The 21,413-nt window shown below is 41.7% G+C and overlaps 1 protein-coding gene across 3 annotated transcripts in view; it reads right to left on the bottom strand.

Moving 5' to 3' along the window:
- Positions 1–6,176: 6,176 nt before the first annotated feature.
- Positions 6,177–21,413, bottom strand: part of hif1an (hypoxia inducible factor 1 subunit alpha inhibitor) — a 58,755-nt gene continuing 43,518 nt past the window's right edge. Inside the window, exons 5-9 of one of the 3 annotated variants that reach the window (XR_010970935.1) lie at positions 18,454–18,560; positions 15,641–15,704; positions 13,715–13,825; positions 10,271–10,578; positions 6,177–8,479 (exon numbers count right to left, since the gene is read on the bottom strand). Coding sequence is in view for 2 of the 3 variants with exons in the window: in XM_068020746.1 (XP_067876847.1) it covers positions 10,534–10,578; positions 13,715–13,825; positions 15,641–15,704; positions 18,454–18,560 (327 nt within the window). In the remaining variant the exon portion in view is untranslated. Of the gene's footprint in view, positions 10,579–13,714; positions 13,826–15,640; positions 15,705–18,453; positions 18,561–21,413 lie in introns of all 3 variants that reach the window. The other 2 variants (XM_068020746.1, XM_068020747.1) reach the window with 2 other exon arrangements.

Genomic DNA, 21,413 nt, shown 5'->3' with positions numbered 1-21,413 from the left:
AAAGCATGTAAAAAAAAGACAAGACTGTCTTTTGAGTGAATGCGTGAAAAATTAAGATTATTCAGAATTTTAAGCATCAGGTGTGTAATATATTAATCCTACGCTGTCTGGCCCCGAGCCAGGGAAGGAGCAAGAAAATCTTCCAAATTTCTCTTTCCTGACTATTGTCCAGTGACTAACTTGCCTGGCACAATATGTGTACTAGGAGTGAGGACAGGGTCAAGCTCCATTGCAATGCCCCCCCTATGATTGATTGGACATTTTTGCAAGGTACCAGAGAGTTGTAAAATCGTAGCCCAGCAAGAGAGGAAGTATTCAGCTTTAATAATTGCCTTGTGCTGTCACACTCAGACAGAGTAAGTCTCTCCTTCAGTTTGTCACATTAACCCAGCTGTCGAGTGGGGTGTCCCATAGGCTCCACCCTTTACCTAGGGCTGAATGATGTTTCAATCACTTATTTATTGTCTCAGCAATGTGATTCTCACCAATAAGGGATTTCCCCATTCAGAGTTCCACCAGTAGGAACAGGAGTTGGCCATTCAGCCCCTCGAGTCTGTTCTGCCATTCAATTAGATTGTGGCTGATCTGTACCTCAACTCCATTTACCTAACTTTGCTCCATATCCCTCCATATCCTTACGCAACAAACATTGAGCGATTCTCAGTCTTGAAAGCTTCAACTGATCCCTTGCATCCTCAGCCTTTTTGGGAGAGAATTCCAGATTTCCGTGACCCTTTGTGTGAAAAAAAATTCCTTGAAAAGCTTCCTCAAAAGGCATCCTTATTGACAAAGCTTTCAGTCAGCCTCTCTTGAGCACTGCTTCCGTGGCCTGGTGGCCATTTCCCAGTCTATTTCTATCTGGGAAATGTTAGATGACAATCAGCTGTGCTGCCCACCACATAGGGTTGCCAACCCTCCAGGATTGTCCTGGAGTTTCCAGGAATTAAAGATTAATCTCCAGGACACTGTTCCAAGAAACCCAGGAAAAAAACAACAGCGACATTAAAACTTCGTGTGATTATTTTTTTCTGTTTTCTTTGAACATTTATTAATTTTTTTAAATATTGGAGATGGGATAAAAAGGCTGATTGATTGACAGTCAAGCATTATCCAAGTGGGTAATTAAGAGCCTCTTTGCTTTCCAATCGGATGTGGGATCTGCGCTGAGAAGATGGACATGTCAGATCACCAATGGCTGCGGAGTGGTTGGTGTAACCTCCAGGAATCCATCCAACGAGAGTTGGCAACCCCAGTGCCACAGCCAAATAGGCTATTAATGCTCATGCATGGAAAATGGTCACTTTGTTCAGTTCACAGTTGTCCAAAGAACTGCCCCCCAGGATAAATGAGCACACTGAGGGAAAGCGTAAAAGAGAGGTAACTAGAAAACAGAACCATTTCAATGAATGGGAATAAGACCTATGAGCACGTTTGTAGTGAATGGAGACATTGAAACAAAACACAGCGCATGCGAGTAGAGTCACTGCCCTCTCCCTGCTCTAAATCAGGTGAGCTGCTGTCTTAGGGTGGTGGGGAGATGAGATTTGGCAGCTTAAGTCTTGAGCTGTAAGCATAACATTTGTTGGAACTCGACATGAGATAGAACTGATAGTTTAAAGAGAGTTAAAGAGGCAGGTACTTTCTCTGATGAAGAACTGCACTCAGCAATTGAAGCAACTAGTAGATACCAGAGACATAACAGGAGAGATTTGCCATTATATAACACCTTTCATGCACAGGATTGTTATCAGACAAAAACAGACACCAAGCCACAGGTGACCGGTAAGATCGGTTGCAAGGAGCATCTTAAAGGAAAACAGAAGTGAGCATTTGAGTGAGGCACAGCTACGAGTGGTGGAGTGACTACAATCAGGGATGCGCAAGAGACCAGAATTGGAGGAGCACCAAGATCTCAGAGGGTTGGAGGGCTGGAAGTTACATAGATAGGAGGAGCAAGGTAATGGGGAGATTTGAAAACAAGGATAAGGATTTTGAAATTGAGGTCTTGCCAGACTGGGAGCCAATGTAGAGCAGTGAATACAGAGGTGATGGGTGAATGATGGGTGAATGCGACTTTGTGAGAGTTAGGATATGAGCAGCAGAGTTTTGGCAGAGAGAGGTTACTGAGCAACAGTAAACTTGCAGCTTTTCCCCCCCGCTGTCTGCACTAATAGAGAAGTTAGATGCAGAGTCAAGCTCCTTACACATGGCCCCCATTAAAGACCTTCCAGGTCAGGTGCAGCACAGGGTTTAATGCAGCGTAAACATCACTCTTGACTGTCCCAAGGTGTTGTAAGCCAATATTGATCCCTCAACCAACATAACAAACAGATTATCTGGTCTGTATGACATTGTTCTTTGTGGGAGCTTGCTGTACGCAATTTGATTGTCACATTTCCTACATTACAGCAGTGGCTACACTTTAAAAGTGTTTTTATTGGTTTTGTTGCATTTGGGATGTCCTGAGGTTGTTAAAGGTGCTATATAAATGCAAGTTTTTTAAAAAAATGTTTCTTTCTTTAAACATAGATGAAATTGCAGCAGGAAAAGTTCTACAAAGCATAAGCTTATGCTGAGGAACACATGTAGGGTTGCCTCTAATTTTGTTGTGCTTTTTCCCCCTGCTCTTGACTCCTGGGTTTGGATTCACCATTATGAACATTGTTTTGTAAAAACAAAGACAAGAATGCAGTTGCTGAAACCAGCAGTCCTAGTGTTGCCAGGATATGTGAGATGTAAACGGGTTAATATAATTACAACACAACATACAGTTACAATGCAAGAAGCTATTCAACCCATGGCACCTGTGCCGGTGCTAGATCTAGAGCTCATACTCCATCTCTCTGCCCTTTCTTAATACAGAATAAATATTGACACCACAGTGTCAGCCAGTAAGGTGGAGACGGAACTTACAGCAAACATATTCAGCAGTTTAATTAAATAGAATTTCTACACACTACAGGAAAGAGTCTATTTACTCATTAAACAGACTATTTAAACATAAAAGCAAAATACTGTAGATGCTGGAAATCTGAAATAACAAAAAATGCTGGAAATACTCAGCAGGTCTGGCAGCATCTGTGGAGAGAGAAGCAAAGTTAACGTTTCAAGTCAGTGACCTACCAGTTCTGAAGAAGGGTTACTGACCTGAAACGTTAATTCTGCTTCTCTCTCCACAGATGCTGCCAGACCTGCTGAGTATTTCCAGACTATTTAAACAGTTTGAGAAAGGAGACTCCTGATAAAACAGCTGGATTATTTCTCCAGTGAGTGGAGGATAGTTATGTAATACAAATTATGTGCATAAAATCAATCCAGTCACTTACAGCTATGCGGCCTCCAGGCATTATTGACAGGGGAATTAACCAACCATCTCCATTCCGCCCGGGAATAGTGGCGTCACTATATACATGCTGATTCCATACTTAATTCCCTTGAAATGTAATAGTCTCTGCCTCAATAGCCACTTGTAATAAGGCATTTCCGTATTCTAATAACCTCAAGAAATGTTTTTGAACTTCATTGATCTTCCAGTAATTATCCCCAGTCAATGCTCCTTTGTTACTGATTCACCAATCTTTCGACATCCATTCATTTCTGTGGAGAGAGAAGCAGAGTTAACGTTTCAGGTCAGTAACCCTCCTTCAGAACTGGTAGGTAACTGACTTGAAATGTTAACTTTGCATCTCTCTCCAGAGATGCTGCCAGACCTGCTGAGTATTTCCAGCATTTCTTGTTTTTATTTCAGATTTCCAGCATCTACAGTATTTTGCTTTTATGTTTAAATAGTCTGTTTAATGAGTAAATAGACTCTTTCCTGTAGTGTGTAGAAATTCTATTTAATTAAACTGAATATATTGAAAGCCTCTGCTTTAACATTCACCATTCCAGTGGAAAGAAAGGTCCAGATTTAGCTAGATTCTCATCACAATTGTAATCATCCTAGTGAACCATCACTGTATCCTGTAGCTCAAATATCCTGCATACAGCAGGAAGATTATGTCTAAACTGAGATTGCTTCCTAGTTAGCTGGCAAAATCTGATAAATGATTCCAGTTACTGAGGTTCGTTTACTGCACGAAAGACATGTATTTAAGAAACAGGACTTGCAAAATCGAGATCAATCAAAAAGATGAAAAACAGAAACATTTAACTAACTGCACCTAAGGAAATTATTTAGAAAGGATATTTGATTCCTGCTTGCATTGAATGTTAAATTTGTTTTTGGTGCAGCTCAGTAAAATATGCAGAGATACAGGTTTGTGGCAACCAGCGGCAGTTCTGAAAATGAATAGGGGTGGGGTTACTTGAAAAGAATATTCCAGACTTTGTCTTAACTCAATACTTTAGTCTATCTTCAAAACAGTCATTAAAGACTTTCTTACAGTGCAAACATTGTAGTGCCGCAACATTTCCTTAAAGACTGGTAAAATTACACCTATTAGCAAGCCTTCCTGATATTGGGTTTCAATGGCCCAATTTTTTCCCTTTAGCTCCTCTCACTACCGTGGGGAATAATTTGTGTTGGGGTAAGTTCCAATGGCGCCAGGAGCCGCTGGGTATCTCAAGCAAATGGCCACTGGTTTGTATCTTGGATGGTGTTTCAACAGATTATCCAACAGGCTATTGAGACCAAGGTTAAATGAAGGGTCACTGACCTGAAACGTTAACTCTGCTTCTCTCTCCACAGATGCTGACGGACCGGAGTATTTCCAGCATTTCTTGTTTTTGTTAAATATACACTTTCCAGCAGGGATCACTGGTGATTAGAATGGGAGCCCTGAGTGAGTTGAACACTCCCTGGACTTAAGTGGTCATAGTAGCCCTGTTGTTGAGATCAGCTAACTCAGCATAAGGTTGAACTGATCATATCACACAATGTTATTACCTACAAGGCCATTAAGGGTACCCATCTTACAGTGTTCACAGTGCAGTGTCACAAGTGCTTAATATGAGAGCATCTCATGACTCTCACTACTTCCAACCTCACCTCCACCATTACTAATTACTAAAGAAATAATAAGGAACCAAGGCACTAGTAAGAATGAGGAACTGAAAGAAATTAGCATTAGTTAAAAAGTAGTACTGAAAGTTGATAAATCTCCTGGATCTGAAGATCTACACCCCAGAGCGTTGAAAGAGCAGCTGCAGAGATAGTGGATGTATTGATCATCTTCTGAAATTCTATAGATTCTGGAATGGTTCCTGAAAATTGGAAGGTAGCTCAAATCTATTATAAAGAATGACTGGATACTTAGAAAATAATGGTAGGATTGGGCAGTCAACTTGGATTTAGGGGTGGGGGTGGTGTCTAGAACCAGGGGACAATCTCAGAATATGGGGTAGGTCATTTAGGACTGAGATGAGGAGGAATTTCTTCAGAGTGTGGTCAATCTATGGAATTCTCTACTCCAGAGGACTGTGGAAGCTCAATCAGTGAGTACGTTCAAGACAGAGATCGATAGATTTCTAGGCATTAAAGATATCAAGGGACATGGGCATAGTGCAGGAAAATGGTGTTGAGGTGGAAGATCTAGATGAATGGCGGAGCAAGCTCGAAGGGCTGAATGGCCTGCTCCTATTTCCTGCAGAATTACAGAAATCACATGACATTGTTTATTTATTTACTGCACTTTCAAGCCTCGACCCTCAAAGACTTGAGACGTGCTGCCTTTGCCCCTTCGGATATGTCAGTGCTGAAGATGTATTTTTATTTTTGCATAGACTTTAAAATAAAATTGTTTTGAATTTGTTTAAATTTGATGACTTGCATTTTTCAGCTCAAGTTCAGCCAAGTTGCTGTGACCTGTTGGTCCATCTCTCTCACTGTAGCCATTCCTTCCAGGCTCTCACTCCTCTGCCATATGCATTTTTTTTTTTAGAAACCCTTTACTTGTAAATAGAGGTTTCAAACTCTGGCCTTGCCATCCATTGGCTTCACCCGCCATTTGAAATTGAAGTAATTTCTTTTCAAAACTACAAGACAAATCGGAAAGTGGAACTGCACAAATTAGAATGCCCTATTTGACCTGGGCCACTGAAAACACCTCCTGTCCTGGCTGAGGACAGCTGACTAACTCAGCATGGGCTGGAGTTCAAACCGATCAGTATGGCTCAGCATTATACCAGAGGATTTTAACATTCATCCAAACACAACAACAGCCAGTACTGATTTTCTATTTTTTGTATTTTGGACAATTTACACACGTATCAACAACAGAATTACAGCAAAACAGCAGGTTTTTAAAAAATTGCAATGGAACATTTTGTACAGGGATTTAAATTATACATGTCAGATACATATATCAGGATAATTACCATCGTTAAACCTGTGTTATTCATATGGGGGGCGGGGGCACAGGAAGAAGGAAATAAAACAAATCAGTTTTTAAAAACCCTTCCAATACACTGTTTTAAAATCAATGCAAGTTATTGAACAGGGTCGAAAAATACTAGTGCTTGCACATCTACCACTTTCTCCAGTAAAAATCAATTCCAGAGAGGGCGAGTGATAAATGGGATGGTGTATATATTTCGACTTTCCAATCGCCTGTGCTAGTCCAGAAATCTCGCACCATACTTTTCACAAAGGGACAAAAATTACAAGGGGAGCAACTCTCTAACGCTGTCTAGTGGGCACACCAGTGAGGGTCATCTCCTGTGGGGTGTTTCAGAGTCTAACAGCAAAGGGTATGTCACTGGGAGAATCTCTTCATGTACTTTAATGATCAATATGGAGTACACCAGATATCGCCTGAAGTTAGAGGCCATCATATTGCAGTCACACTTCTGAAAATAAATTATTTTTTGATAAACTGTTCCTTCTGTGCTCTTATCTCACTTTCAGGTTTATTCCTTAGTCCATATTGTTAAAAAAAAAAATTGTTCACAATGGAGAATCATAAAATTACATTAAAAATCAAGGTCAAAATGCAGACCCACGTCTTTCACTTGTAGGGTAAAAAACTAACTAAAATCAACAGCCATGAGTGAAATCAGGGACCGTCAAATTTCACCCAGAGAAAACATAAAAAGGTTTCAATTTAAAAGCTTTGAAAGGCTAACTATCCACAGCTGACACCTGCTTCAGCATCAAGATATTTGCATTGTGTGACAGTTTGAGATATTTTCTCGCACATGCTCTCTCTGCCGGCACTGAATCCTCTTTCTCAAGGCGTCAAGCACAAGTAGGTGCCAACATTAATTTGCTGGTGTGGGGCAATTAAAGTAAAAAACAGTTTGTTTCTGATGAGAAGGGATGGAAATTCTCAGAGAGAGTCAGAAAAGATACTGCACTGTGTAATTCCACTTATTAGCTTAAAAGAAAAGCCTTTTCATTGTGTGCTTCCAAGGGATGTCCAATGACAGAAATGTTCAGCCAACAAAATGATTCTACCAACAGTGTCTATGTCTCTCAATGGCTAATCTGGCATGGGACAAAACAGGAGAGGTGGGAGCGGCACAGAGGTTAGCACCGCAGCCTCACAGCTCCAGCGACCCGGGTTCAATTCTGGGTACTGCCTGTGCGGAGTTTGCAAGTTCTCCCTGTGACTGCGTCGGTTTTCGCTGGGTGCTCCGGTTTCCTCCCACAGCCAGACTTGCAGGTTGATAGGTAAATTGACAATTGTAAATTGCCCCTAGTATAGGTGGTAGGGGAATATAGGGAAGGTGGGGAAGTGGGAGGAATATGAGATTAGTGTAGGATTAGTATAAATGGGTGGTTGGTGGTCAGCACTCAGTGGGCCGAAGTACCTGTTTCAGTGCTGTATCTCTAAATAAAAATAAATCCTGACATGATCTGATCAAGGAGAAGCCCTCAGTGTTGCCCATCATGAGTCAGCAATGTCTCAAGGGAGGGCTCCACTTGCTTGCTTGGTGCGTTCCTGATCATAGGATTTACAGCACAGAATCAGGCCTTTCAGACCAACTGGCCGATGTCATTGTTTATGCTGCACAAGAGCTTCCACCCACCCTATCAGCATATCCTTCTATTTCTTTCTCTAATATATTTATCTAGCTTCCATTTAAGCCTCAATGACCTCACGTGGTCTCAAGTTCTACATTCTCACCACTCTGGGTACAGAACTTTCTGCTGAATTCCCTATTGGATTCATTCCTGACTCTCATATTTATGGCCCCTAGTTTTGGTCTTCCCCACAAGTAGAAGTATCTTCACTACATCTACCTTATCAAATTTCTTCATAATTTTTAATATCTCTATCAGGTCATCTCTATCTTTTCCAGAGAAAAATCCCAGCCTGTTCAGCCTTTCTTGATAGGTATAACTTCATAGTTCTGGTATCATCCTTGTAGATCACACACAGAATGAGAGGAGGTGTCAAAATAGTCACCCTACTCCAATAGCTGATACTCAGCAGTGGCACATTGAGGAACGGGAGAGTTGGGGTGGGGTGGGGTGGGGGGTATACTCTTTCTCTTCCATCAGAGTGTGGTGACTGGGTCAGATCAAGCCGCCAATCTATAAAAAAACAAGTTAAAAACACTTTTAAACTTAACATTTAAAATCAGTGGATCAATGGCCTTAGCTACATTCACTCCTTACTTCAATATACCCTGGTTACAAATCTGTACTGGACAAGTCATATTCCATATAGCCAGTTATGGCATGAACTTTAAATATTAACTACATGGCACAAATTTAGCGCGCCAGGCTGTACAATGATCTGGGTTTGGTTTCTAACCATGCAAGCCTGAAAAAAACACAACAGTAATGCTCTTAGTCTCCCTCCTACTGTACCATCTAAAGAAGGAATTCCACACTCCGTACTCTGTCTTCCAAAGAGGTAGCATTCAGCCTGTGAGAATGTTTAACTTGGAGGAGGCGGAGTGTTGGAGAAGGGGACCTTAATATTTTTATTCCAATATCAATGTACTCTCCATCATTGGTCATTAAGAAACAAAGCCTCCAGCACCCCATCCTTCCTTAGTGAGGCAGGAAACATGCAGGCGGTAAAGGAGCAAAAAGTGATTAGGTTGCAGACTTTGTAGCTAAGAATGTGGCTTTCCTCTAATAGACAGAAGAACCTGTCAGGATAGAGTGAGCAGGAAGTGATATGATGACCTGAATGAAGGCAGCTTGGTGCAACGTGAAGTGTGTTACCTTAAATTACAGTAGTTGGGGTGGAACGTGAAATTGCTTACTTGAAATTAAGGTCATTTGGATGTAACGTGAAGTGGATTACCCCTAGTTAAAGATGTTTAGGTGGGAAGGGAAGAGGTTTACCTCACACTAAAATAAAACTGAACAGATGAGATGCTTCTGGTACATCTGAAATGTCTGGCTGGTTCTCTTCACAGATGCTCTCTGACCTGCAGAATGTTTCCAGTGTTTTCAGCCGATTTCCAGCATCTACGGTATTTTGCTTTTTATTTTATTTTAAGGTAGTTCAGTTTGGAAGTAAACCAGTCAGGCTACCTAATATTTAGATGGTTTCATTCAGTTTACAGCCAGATTGCTTCTTTATTTGAAGCAGACACTGTGGTGAAAAATGTGAAATTTAAACTCCAACCATCAGCAAAAAATAGCACTGTAAAGATTAAGGCTATTGTCAGGTTTTACCCACTGTCTCTGTTTGAAATGGAAGATGCATGTCTGGGAATCAGACAGGAGACAGAGACCGAGAGGGGGAGACTAAGTGAGAGATATATAAAGACAGACATAAAAATAGGTCGGAGTGCTCCAAAAATGAAATTATATAAGTGCAAACAGAAATTCCTAAAATGGTGTCATTCTCCCCTCAAAATACATAATGATTAGTTTGGGCACCAGAACGATAATCAACATTGTGACATTACATCACTGGAACATGGACTAGGACTCTGCCCTGCACCATAAGCATTTCTTTGGGGATAATGTGCAGCACATAGAATATCTGACTTTCTCCCTGACAAAGAGCAAAAGCATTTGTGAAAGATGCTTCCCCCAAGTCGACAGCAGCATTTTATTTGGTGCTGTCTGTGTGCTACTGCCCCCTGTTGATATTTCAAGCCAAGTATTCGAAGACACGAGTGTAAGTCACAGGAATTCATCACAAATTATAAGCTATGAAAATTGAAAGTTGCCAATTTTTAAACCCAACCGTGGAGGTATCTAGTGTTAACCTCTCACGTTTAAGTGCCACGCAAGGAAACCAACAACATTCAGCCCAATACTGCCACTCCTAACAGCATCGGCACAAAGCGCACATTTTTTTTGAGTTTCGAGAAGAAACTTAAAACTGTATAAATTGGTGGAAAGTGGTCTACATACACACTCAGTGCTATAATATTTTCCAGGGCAATGTGCCAACCAGTTGATATCAGACTTTGGTTGTCAGAATCTTCTGTCTGACAGGCACGCAGATGGTGGATATAAAAATTCATTTCAATGATCAATGGCCGTCGACTGTGAACAAGAGGAAGAGTTCCTGTGTTTTCATTAAGTACAGGCATGTATAATACTCATGTACAGTATCCTCAGTCCGGCGCCATTTACTCCGGGAAAGTGTCGTTGAACAGTCCACAGGATGAGAATTAATCATATCGGCCTTTAATCATCATGTTTAATAATGGCCCAACCTAGATAGGAAGGAAATAAATAATTAGCTTTAAGATGCTGCCCAAGCAAACAGTAACCTGTGGATTATCGCAGAACGATTATATAACGTGCAAGTATACACACACCCGCACACAATTACTTCACAAGTTATGCATTCCGTGTTGCTGATGGTTTGTTTTCTAATCCTTATGATCATGTCAGTACTGGGGAGGCAGACTTATTGTTCTGCAATAAATTTCTGTATTATCGATGTATACTTGTCTAAGTGTCACTTTAGCTCAGTTAGTAGCACTCTCACCCAAGTCAGAAGATCATAGGTTCAAACCCCACTCCAGGACTTGAGAACAAATTGAGTCTGACACTTTAATGCAGTACTGAGGGAGTGATGCACTGTCGCAGGTGAGATGTTAAATCGAGACCCTGTCTGTCCATTTATACAAATGATATTATTCAGAAGCTGTCACTCTGCATCCATTTTAGGTAAACACGCTTGTTCTTTTTTGTTTCACTGGGTGGATGAAAGTTACCGCAGCTGTTTCTGTGTTGAGAAGCCTCAGTGAATGGCTAATGGCCACAGTGCATGACACCATCAGGGTTGAAAATAGTAAAAGACAAGACAAAGTAAATCAGAAAGCAGCAATTATGTGATGTCAAGTCTGGGATTCAAAAGCCTGCTGTAGAAGAAAGGAATAATGAGGAAAATACAAGACAGGGCGCTGGTTAAAAGAATTGAGCAACAGACTTGGTTCAGAGACGCCACTATGATCTCTGCATTATGGGCTCAAGCCCCACTCCAGGTCTCTCAAGGGTGAAATCTCAGTGCAGTACTGAGGGATGGCTGCATGGTTGTAGGTGTCATCCTTTGGATAAGGTTTTGAGCAGAGACCCTTGTCTGTCCGTTTGTGTACACAAAAAGTCATAGCTTCTTGAGATCCCCTGGTGCCCATGCCAACATTCATCCCTCAATGAATACTGGCGAATTATCTCATCATCTTCTTGTGGGTTCTAGCTATGTTCAAATTGAAACACATTTGACTGCACAATAATAGTGACTGCACCTTAAGGCCTTTTCGGATATCCTGAAGACATGGAAGATGCAACATAAATACACAATCCTTTTTCTTTGGACTAAATTAAATGATCCAACAGCTGCTTATGCCGTATGTGACTGTCTTTTGGTGTACTAACAGACTCACTCAGGAGTGGTGAAATACAAGAGGCAGGGGTTTAGGATGTAGGGTACAGTAACATCATTACTACATAACTGGACTAGTAATCCTTCTTTCCTGGAACTCCATGTTTGAATCCCTCCAATCAGCTTTCCGCCTCTGCCATCTACCAAAACAGCTCTTATCCAAGTCACAAATGACATTCTATATGACTGTGCCAAAGGTAAACTTTCCCTCCTGGCCCTTCTCGACCTGTCTGCAGCCTTTGACATGGTTGACCACACCATCGTCCTCTAATGCCTCTCCAGCTGGGTGGGACTGCTGTCACCTGATTCCATTCTTATCTATCTAACCATAGCCAGAGTATCACTTGCAATGGCTTCTCTTCCTGCTCCCGCACCGTTACCTCTGGCGTTCTCCCAAGGATCTATCCTTGGTCCATTTTTGTTTCTCATCTCCGTGCAAGCTCTCGGCGACATCATCCAAGAGCACAGCATTTTCACATGTAGGCTGACCACACCCAGCTTTACTTCATGACCACCTCTCTCAACTCCTCCACTGTTGCTAAATTATCAGACTGCTTATCTGACATCCAGTACTGGATGAGCAGAAATTTCATCCAATTAAATATTGGGAAGACTAAAACTGTTAGTTTCAGTCCCTGCTCTAAACTCCGTATCCCAGTCACAGACTCCATCCCTCTCCCTGGAAGCAGTCTGAGACTAAACTGTCTGTTCACAATCTTGGAATCATATTTGACCCCAGGCGAGCTTCCAACAACATATTTGTGTGATCACTAAGACCACCTATTTCCACCTCTGTAACATCACCCAACTTTGCCCTGTCTCAGCTCATCAACTGCTGAAACCCTCATTCATGTATTTGTTACCGTTAAACTTTATTCCAATGCAGTTCTGGCTGGTCTCTGTAAAGTTGAGGTCATCCAAAACTCTGCTGCCCGTGTCCTAACTCAAGCCAAGTCCCATTCACTCATCCCCCTGTGCTCGCTGACCTCACTGGCTCCCAGTCAGGCAATGTCTTAATTTTAAAATTCTCATCCTTGTTTTCAAATCCCTCCACGGTCTCGCCCGTCCCTATCTCTGTAATCTCCAACAGCCCCACAATCCTCAGAGATATCTGCACTCTTCTAATTTGGGCCTTTTGAGCATCTTGAATTTTAATCGCTCCACCATTGGTGGTTGTGCATTCAGTTGCCTCGGCCCTAAGCTCTGGAATACCCTCCCTTCACCTCACTTTCCCCCTTTAAGACGCTCCTTAAAACCTACCTCTTTGACCAAGCTTTTGATCACTTGACCTAATATCTCATGTGGTTCAGTGTCATATTTTGTTTTATAATGCTCTTGTAAAGTGCCTTGGGATGTTTAATTACGTTAAAAGCACTATATTAATATAAACTGAAGCAATCCAGAGGGGTGGACTAATAATCCAGAGTTCAAATCCCACATGACAACTGGGGAATTTTAATTCAATTCATTAAATAAATCTGGAATCAAAAAGCTAGTATTAGTAATGGCGGCCCTGAAACCACTGGACAGTCAGAAAAACACACCTAGTTCACTAATGTCTTGTAGGGAAGGAAATCTACTGTCCTTACCTGGTCTGGTCTACATGTAACTCCAGGCCCACAGCAATGTGGTTGACTCTTAACTGCCCTCTGAAATGGCCCAGCAAGCCACTCAGTTATATTCAAGGTAGTGGCTTACCACCACTGTCTCAAGGGCAATTAGAGATTAGCAATAAATGGTGGCCTTGCCAGTGACGCCCACATCCTGTGAATTAATAAAAAGTGTCTGTTTTCTCTTAAAGCAGAATTTCACTACTGAAGAGTTACTTATGACAACTCAGGTTGGTCTGCTTGGTTGTGATGAGCACTTTACATTAAGTGTGTTTAATGATGCCTGCTGTTATTTTGGATTGAGCTGTGAAGAATATACATGGAGTAGCTGATATTTGTAATCTGGTTTACCTCCTGTGGCTCCCCAAGAGCCTCTCCCAGCATTTTTTCTATATTCCTCATAATTGCAACCTTCTGATGGGATTTCAATGGGTACTCAATCCTCTTTGGAGTTGGCGCACCCTTAAAATAAACAGGAACATTAATAGCAACTTTGCTCCATTGCACTGCTGTTTGAAAATCTATTCAACACATGTCTGTGCAACATCCAAAGTCCTTTGAAGTTCAAATGTTACATGTACACTGCATTTGTGTGGATTAAACAGGCACATGTTAGTAGAATCTATCCATTCCTCATCTCCTGTCTGAAAAGAAACCATTTCTGTGATCCATTAAGTTGTGACAAAACACTTTATGCAAACAGAATTTTAGAATGATTGACACCAACCAACGCACACCTGAAAATTACTGGTTTCAAATGTAGGACAATTGAGGTTTTAATTGCACTCAGCTCTTCAACAACATATAAAAAACCTTTAGATGATAAACACCAGTAAAAATTGGTAATTTTTGTTTAAACAACTTATATTTATATCGCACCTTTATCATAAACTTCCCAACAGACTTCACAGGAGCATTATAAAACAAAGTATGACACCCAGCCACAATAGGAGATATTAGGTCAGATGACCAAAAGCTTGGTCAAAGAGGTAGGTTTTAAGGAGTGTCTTAAAGAAGGAAAGCAAGGTGGCAAGGCGGAGAGGTGTAGGGAGGAGATTCCAGAGGTTAGGACCTAGGCAGCAATGGTGCAACCACCAATAGTGGAGCGATTAAAATCGGGATGCTCAAGAGGCTAAAATTAGATAAGCAGATATCTCGGAGGTTTGTTGGGCTGCAGGAGATTTCAGAGGTAGGGAGGGATTTGAAAACAAGGATAATAATTTCAAAATCAAGACGTTGCTTGACCAGGAGCCAATGTAAGATCAGTGAGGACGAGCCGGTAGGTGAACGGAACAGGACTTGGTTTGAGTTAAGACACGAGCAGCAGAGTATTGGAGGACCTCAACTTTACAGAGAGTAGAATGTGGGAGACAAGCCAGGTGTGCATTGGAATATTCAAGTCCAGAGGTAACAAAAGGTTTCAACAAAGGATGAGCTGAGATGGGGCGAAGCCGGGCAATGTTACGGAGGTGGAAATAGGTGGTCTTAGTGATGGCACAAATATGAGGTCAGAAGCGCATCTCGGGGTCAAATGTGACACCGAGGTTGCAAACAAACTGGTTTAGTTTCAGACTCTTGCCAGGGAGAGGAATGGAGTCAGTAGTTAGGGAACGGAGTTTGGAGCCGGGACAGAAAACAACGGCTTCGGTCTTCCCAATATTTAATTGGAGGAAATTTCTACTTATCCAGTACTGGATGTTGGATAAGCAGCCTGATAATTTCCCAACACTGGAGGTGTCGTGAGAGATGGTGGCGAGGTAGATCTGGGTGCCGTCAGCATACATGTGTAAAATAACTCTGTGCTTTCAAATGATGCCGTTGAGGGGCAGCATGTAGATAAGAAATAGAAGGGGGTCAAGGAGAGATCCTGGCCGGGGTCAGTGGGGGGTGGGGGGTGTGGAAACACCAAAAGTAATGGTGCAGGAGCAGGAAGAGAAGCACTGCAAGGGAGACTCAGGCTACAAATGGATGGATTAGAGTTGAAACAGGTGAGAGCAGTCCCATCCAGTGGGATGACAGGGGGTGGGGAAGACAGGTCAAGAAGGTGAGGAGGTAAAGTTTACCTTGTCACAGTCACATAGGATGTCATTTGTGACTTTGATCAGAGCTGCTTCAGTACTGTGGCAGGAACAGAAACCTGATTGGAGGGATTCAAACATGGAGTTTTGGGAAAGATGAGCAAGGATTTGGGGAGGGGGGGGGGTGGCAATAACACATTCAAGGACTTGCTGAAACAGCTGAACGTAATAACACTAATTGGTCTCTTACTACACTTACCTTGTACCAGAAGTTGACAGTAATAGTGATTCCTCCATTAAGCAATGACTCAATATGATGCCACCTGTAATTAATTTAAATAATTACTATGGAGGCACTGATGTAGAACAGAGTTACAGACTACCAGCAGGAGAACACTGTTAAAATTGTACAATCATTGTTATTAGCTGCCTGCTCATCTTGATGTGTCGAACAGTGTTATTTGTGTTTGGCAAGTGTTCCTGCATTCTATTCCTGCAAGTACAGTTGCCGAGTAGTAACTTGGTCACAGCTGGACTCCAGACTAAGTCTGATTCGTTATCTTGACTGACATGCAGAAGTGTTGGAGTTTCACTAAACTCAACAAGCTGTGGGGGGTGTCCCATTGCTTATACTGCAATGCTGGGAGGAATTTACTCTCCTCTTGTGGTGCCTGCCAAAAAACCTGTCTGGAATAGATGTGTGGGTTAGACTGTACCTCATTGCCAATGTAAGCATGATGCAAATTTGAGAGAAACTACAATTTTAAATAAATCATTCTGGATGCAATTGACTTATTATAAACTAAAATTTAGAGTTATTAGAACCCTTCTTCGTAGTATGGTAAAATGAGAAAACTTAGGAAATAGGGCACAGTATAGACAAGATGTCAAGGTAGAGGGATTCTGGGAGATTATGTCAAGTTTTAAAATGGTTACTTGCAGTAAAAGGGTGAGACCTTGACAGCAGACAATGAAAACAGCTTCTGTGTAGATTTGTCTCGTAATGAAATAAGGAACCTCGAAATGTAAAAGCATCGAGATAAAGTAGTCAACACAAAGTGGTACTACTTGCGCAAATCTGAAAGGTTAGCAACCATCTGATGAAGGGTCACTGACCTGCAACGTTATCTCTGCCTCTCCGTCCACAGATGCTGCCAGACCTGCTGAGTATTTTCAGCATTTCTTGTTTTTATTTCAGATTTCTAGCATCTGAAGTATTTTGCTTTTATTAACAAAATGATCCTTGGTTGGTTAAGAAAGGCATCCTTTAGTACAAGACTAATCACTGATTGGGAGAAGGGAGGGTTAATTGGAAAGTTGCCAGGATAAAAGTCTTGTTTTTAATACTGTATGGCAGAGAATTTTCGAACAAGAGACAAGAGACCGACCCAAAAACTGGAAGACCAAAAGCTGCAAGAGAAAGAGTCGTGCGCTCTGCCGTCCAGTCTCTAATATAGGTAATATCTGTGTTAGACTGTTAATCATTGCCTGAGTTTGTGACTATGGTTTATCTCAAAACTTAATAAGCTTGTCCTTACCTTTATCTCAAAGTCAATTCATAACAAGCTTTGTACTGCTAAGTCTGTTCCCACCTTAGAAGGGGGCATAAAACACCCCTACCTTATTAAATCTTACAGGTGTTTCTTAGGAGTTCAAGTGACGTAGAAAGAAAATTTCACATGCATTACTGAAATTCTAGCGATATCCCAGAAGTAGAAAGGAAAATTAAAGCAGCAGAACAAATGCAATTAGCAGAAAGCTGAGTCATGCTTTAATCCAGGACTTTCAGTCTAACTCAGTGATAGCTTCAGAGTTAGAAGATTGGGGATCAGAGCCACTGCAGGATTGCAGAACATGATCTAAATGCAATGTACTGCATCAGTGCAGTATTGAAGGAATGCTGCACTGCCTGGAGTGTCATCTTTCAAGCGAGACTTTAATCCGATGTCCCACCCGTTCAGAGATCTTACGGCATCATTTGAACAAATGGACAGTGTTTCTCTTGGTGTCTTCGTCAATGTTCATCCCTTAAGCAACATCATCAAAACAGATGAACTATTTACCTCATTTCTGTACATGGAACCTGGCCATGCACACATTGGTTACCATATTGCCTACCTAACAAATGCAACTGATCTTCCAAAGTTAATCACTGACTTTGGGATATCCTGAGGATGCGTAACATAAATGCAGGTTCTTTCTCCCAAGGTGGAATGGAATTAATTGGATTGCTCTTTCAAAGAGCCAGCACAAGCAAGGTGAGCCGAATGAACGCCTCCTGTGCTGCAATGTACTGCAAGACTGCTTGATTCTAATATTCTTTCAAGTGGAGAGTATTTTGTGAAGCAACTGAGGGCTGCTGTAAGACAAAATGGCAGAGCGGGCTTCATCAACTGATTGCCCCATTCCTGTTCCTATATATCTGACACTGTACATGCAGATCAGTATTGCTTCAGATAATGAGCCGTGACACACCTTCTGCAATTCAAGCAGTTTCTCAATAACAGGATGGTACCGGAGGCAATCCTGCTCCAGAATAAGGAACATTTCACTCCTTTACTTTTGATAATGCTATCGCTGTAGATCAGTGCAGAGTAAGAACCAAATTGTATTATGACAGTGTTACCTCATATCATACAAGTACCCTGACAGCACAAGGAATATTTTACCACAGAAATGCTGCCTCTGTGCCCAGCTACAGAATGAAAAGTACATTATTCTATTGCTCCAAATGTTACTCCAGGATAGGTTACTCCTCATTATGCCAACCCACACTATAGTGAATAAGGAAAATGTAAAGTCTTCATATTAAATACAGGTACCCCATTGTATAGAGAAAATGGCATATTACACGTTATTTCTGAGAATATGTACTTATGTACGTGATAGATGAAAATATATCCCTACTTGTGTACCACTTTTCTTCCCAATAATTTAATCTGCCTTCCCATGTCGAATTCCTTTCATTCATATGATAGGTCCCTACTGGGAAAGGGATTAAAATGCGCTTTTAAACCAAACATTGATGCAATAGTTCATAACTATGGATATTACATTTGATGTTTTACCTACCAGTACATAGGGATGTACAAAACATCTCCAGGCCCAACCACTGTTTCATATCCTACAACATTCCTAAAATTAGGAAATCTTTCATAATCTGGATTTTCAAAATCCACCTAGACAGACAACAAAAGAGAAAAAACATTTTAATCACAAAGAGTTAAAAAAAAATCACATTACCCCAAAGAGGGCTTCACCTGCACAGATACAGTTATTTACCGTCAATCAGAGGCAAGCAACACATTTGAGTTTCACACCACGCGTTGGTTGATCTCGCCCATACAAAACAGTCTTTAAAAAAAACTTTTTTTGGTGTCCTAGCATAGCATAGTGGTAATGTTACTGGACTAATAATCCAGAGGCCCAGACTAATGCTTGGGCGACGAGTTCAAACCCCACCACAGTAGCGGAGGGAATTTAACTTCAATTCACAAATCTGGAATAAAATGCTAGTCTCTATAATGATAATGAAACTACAGATTGTTCTAAAAACCCATCTGGTTCACTAATGTCCTTCAGGGGAGGAAATCTGCCATTCTTACCCGTTCTGGCCTATCATGACTCCAGATTCACAGCAATGTGGCTGACTCATAAATGCCCTCTGAAATGGCACAGCAAGCCACTCTGTTGCATCAAACTGCTACTTGCACTGCGAGTGTACCTACACCACATGGACCGCAGTAGTTCAAGAAGGTGGCTCACAACTACCTTCTCAACGGCAATTGGGGATGGGCAATAAATGCTGGCCTTGCCAGCAATGCTTAAGAATAAAAAAGACTCAGTAAAGTCTGGAAACATTTTGAGGTGATCAGATTTTTGCAATATTCACAGTTATTCTTTCTTGTCACTTATCAGTCTGCTCTTTCTTTTCCTCTCGTTTCCTAGCTTTCTCACTTTAATTCATGACTATTTCCCTTTATGTTTTTATTTCCTCCTGCTGTCCCAGAACTCAAGAGTAAAAAGTACAAACACCCATGAATGTATATACAAAAGATAACCGAGATTACTTGTGTTTATGTCATTTTATAACCTTCTGTCAAAAGTTTGCAGGAAAGCAGCCTTTCCTGCATCAATAACTCACCCAACCTTACAGAACATGGGAATTCTGATCAAGTTGGGTATCATGTGAGTATCACTGTACTATTTATGTTCCCCTACTATTCACATCCTGAAGATGAGCTCAAATTAGCACTAAATGAAAGTGTTCCGTGCTTCTGCTGACCAAGGAAAGGATCAAGACTCCCTAAACTCTGAAGTGAAGTCAGATCGCTTTGACCTTTCCATGAGAAGTTAATCCCAAAAAGTGGCGTTAAGTGTTAGGTCAGCTGAGCTTTCCATCTCACCACTGCTACTGTGGGAAAACACTGAGTGGAGGCACAGGGGGAGGGTTACAATTTCCATAGCTGATACCATGCATGGACAGGTCACATCAGATTAGATCAGCACTGGCCATAGCCTGGAAGTAGGTTATCTGCCTTCTCGAATGCATCTAGTGTGAGATGCAGGGAGACCAGGTGAAAACAAACATCCTTTTGAAAGAAATAGAACAAAATACTTCAGGTACCCATGCCCTCGTTGCCATGCGCAAGGAGTTCAGGCAGTCCTTTTCCTAACAACTTGTATTTATATAGTGCCTTTAACCTAATAAAACATTCCAAGCAGCTTCACAAGAGTGTTACCAAACAAAGTTCGACACCGAGCCACAAAGAGATATTAGGGCAAGTGATCAAACGTTTGGCCAAAGAGGTAGCTTTTAAGGATTGTCTTAATGGAGGAAAGAGAAGAAAAGAGGCAGTGAGATGTAGGGAGGGAATTCCAGAGTTTAGGGCCTTGGCAGCTTAAGACAAGGTTGTCAACATTGAAATGATTATAATGGCAGATGCTCAAGAGGCCAAAATTGGAGGAGCGCAGAGCATCTTCTTTTGTGCTCAGTATGACTCCAACCAGTGGAGATTTTTCCCCGATTCCCATTGACTTCAATTTTGCTAGGGCTCCTTGATGCAACAGTCAGTCAAATGCTGCCTTGATATCAAGGGCAGTCACTCTCAACTTGCCACCGGAATTCAGTTCTTTTGCCCATGTTTGGACCAAGGCTGTAATGAGGTCAGGAGCTGAGTGGCCCAGGCAGAACCCAAACTGAGCATCTGTAAACAGGTTGTTGCTGAGTAAGTGCTGCTTGATAGCACTATCGACAACACCTCCATCACTTTACTGATGATTGGGAGTAGATTGATGGAGCGGTAATTGGTCAGATTGGTTTTGTCCTGCTTTTAGTGGACAGGACATACCTGGGTAATTTTCCACATTGTCAGGTAGATGTTAGTGTTGTAACTGTACTGGAACAGCTTGGCTAGGGGAGCAGCTAGTTCTGGAGCACAAGTCTTCAGTGCTACAGCTGGGATGTTGTCGGTGCCCAAAGCCTATGCTGTATCCAGTACCTTCAGCTATTTTTTGATATCAGATGGGGTGAATCGAATTTTATGAAGACTGGCATCTATGATGGTGGGGACCTCAGGAGGAGGCTGAGGTGGATCATCCACTTGGCACCTCTGGCTGAAGAGATTGCAAATGCATCAGGTTGTCTTTTGCATCGACGTGCTGGGCACTGCCATCATTGAGGATGGGGATGTTCACAGAGCCTTCTCTTCTGGTTAGTTGTTTAATTGTCCACCACGATTCACAACTGGATGTGGCAAGACTGCAGAGCTTTGATCTGATCCATTGGTCGTGGGATCGCTTAGCTCTGTCTATAGCATGTCACTTCCAAGTGTGTTGGAGGAATCAAGGTTAGAAAATAACAAAGGCATGAATGAGGGCTTCAGAAGATGAGCTCAGACAGGGAGGAGTCGGGCGTTGTTATGGAGGTGGAATTAGGCAGTTTTATTGATAGTGCAGATATGTGGTCGGAAGCTCATCTCAGGGTCAAATATGACATCAAGGATGCCAACAGTCTGGTTCAGTCTCAGACT

The sequence above is a fragment of the Heterodontus francisci genome, chromosome 42, assembly GCF_036365525.1.
Source record: "Heterodontus francisci isolate sHetFra1 chromosome 42, sHetFra1.hap1, whole genome shotgun sequence".
NCBI classification, from domain to species: domain Eukaryota; kingdom Metazoa; phylum Chordata; class Chondrichthyes; order Heterodontiformes; family Heterodontidae; genus Heterodontus; species Heterodontus francisci.
This window is presented reverse-complemented; position numbering and strand designations above follow the sequence as displayed.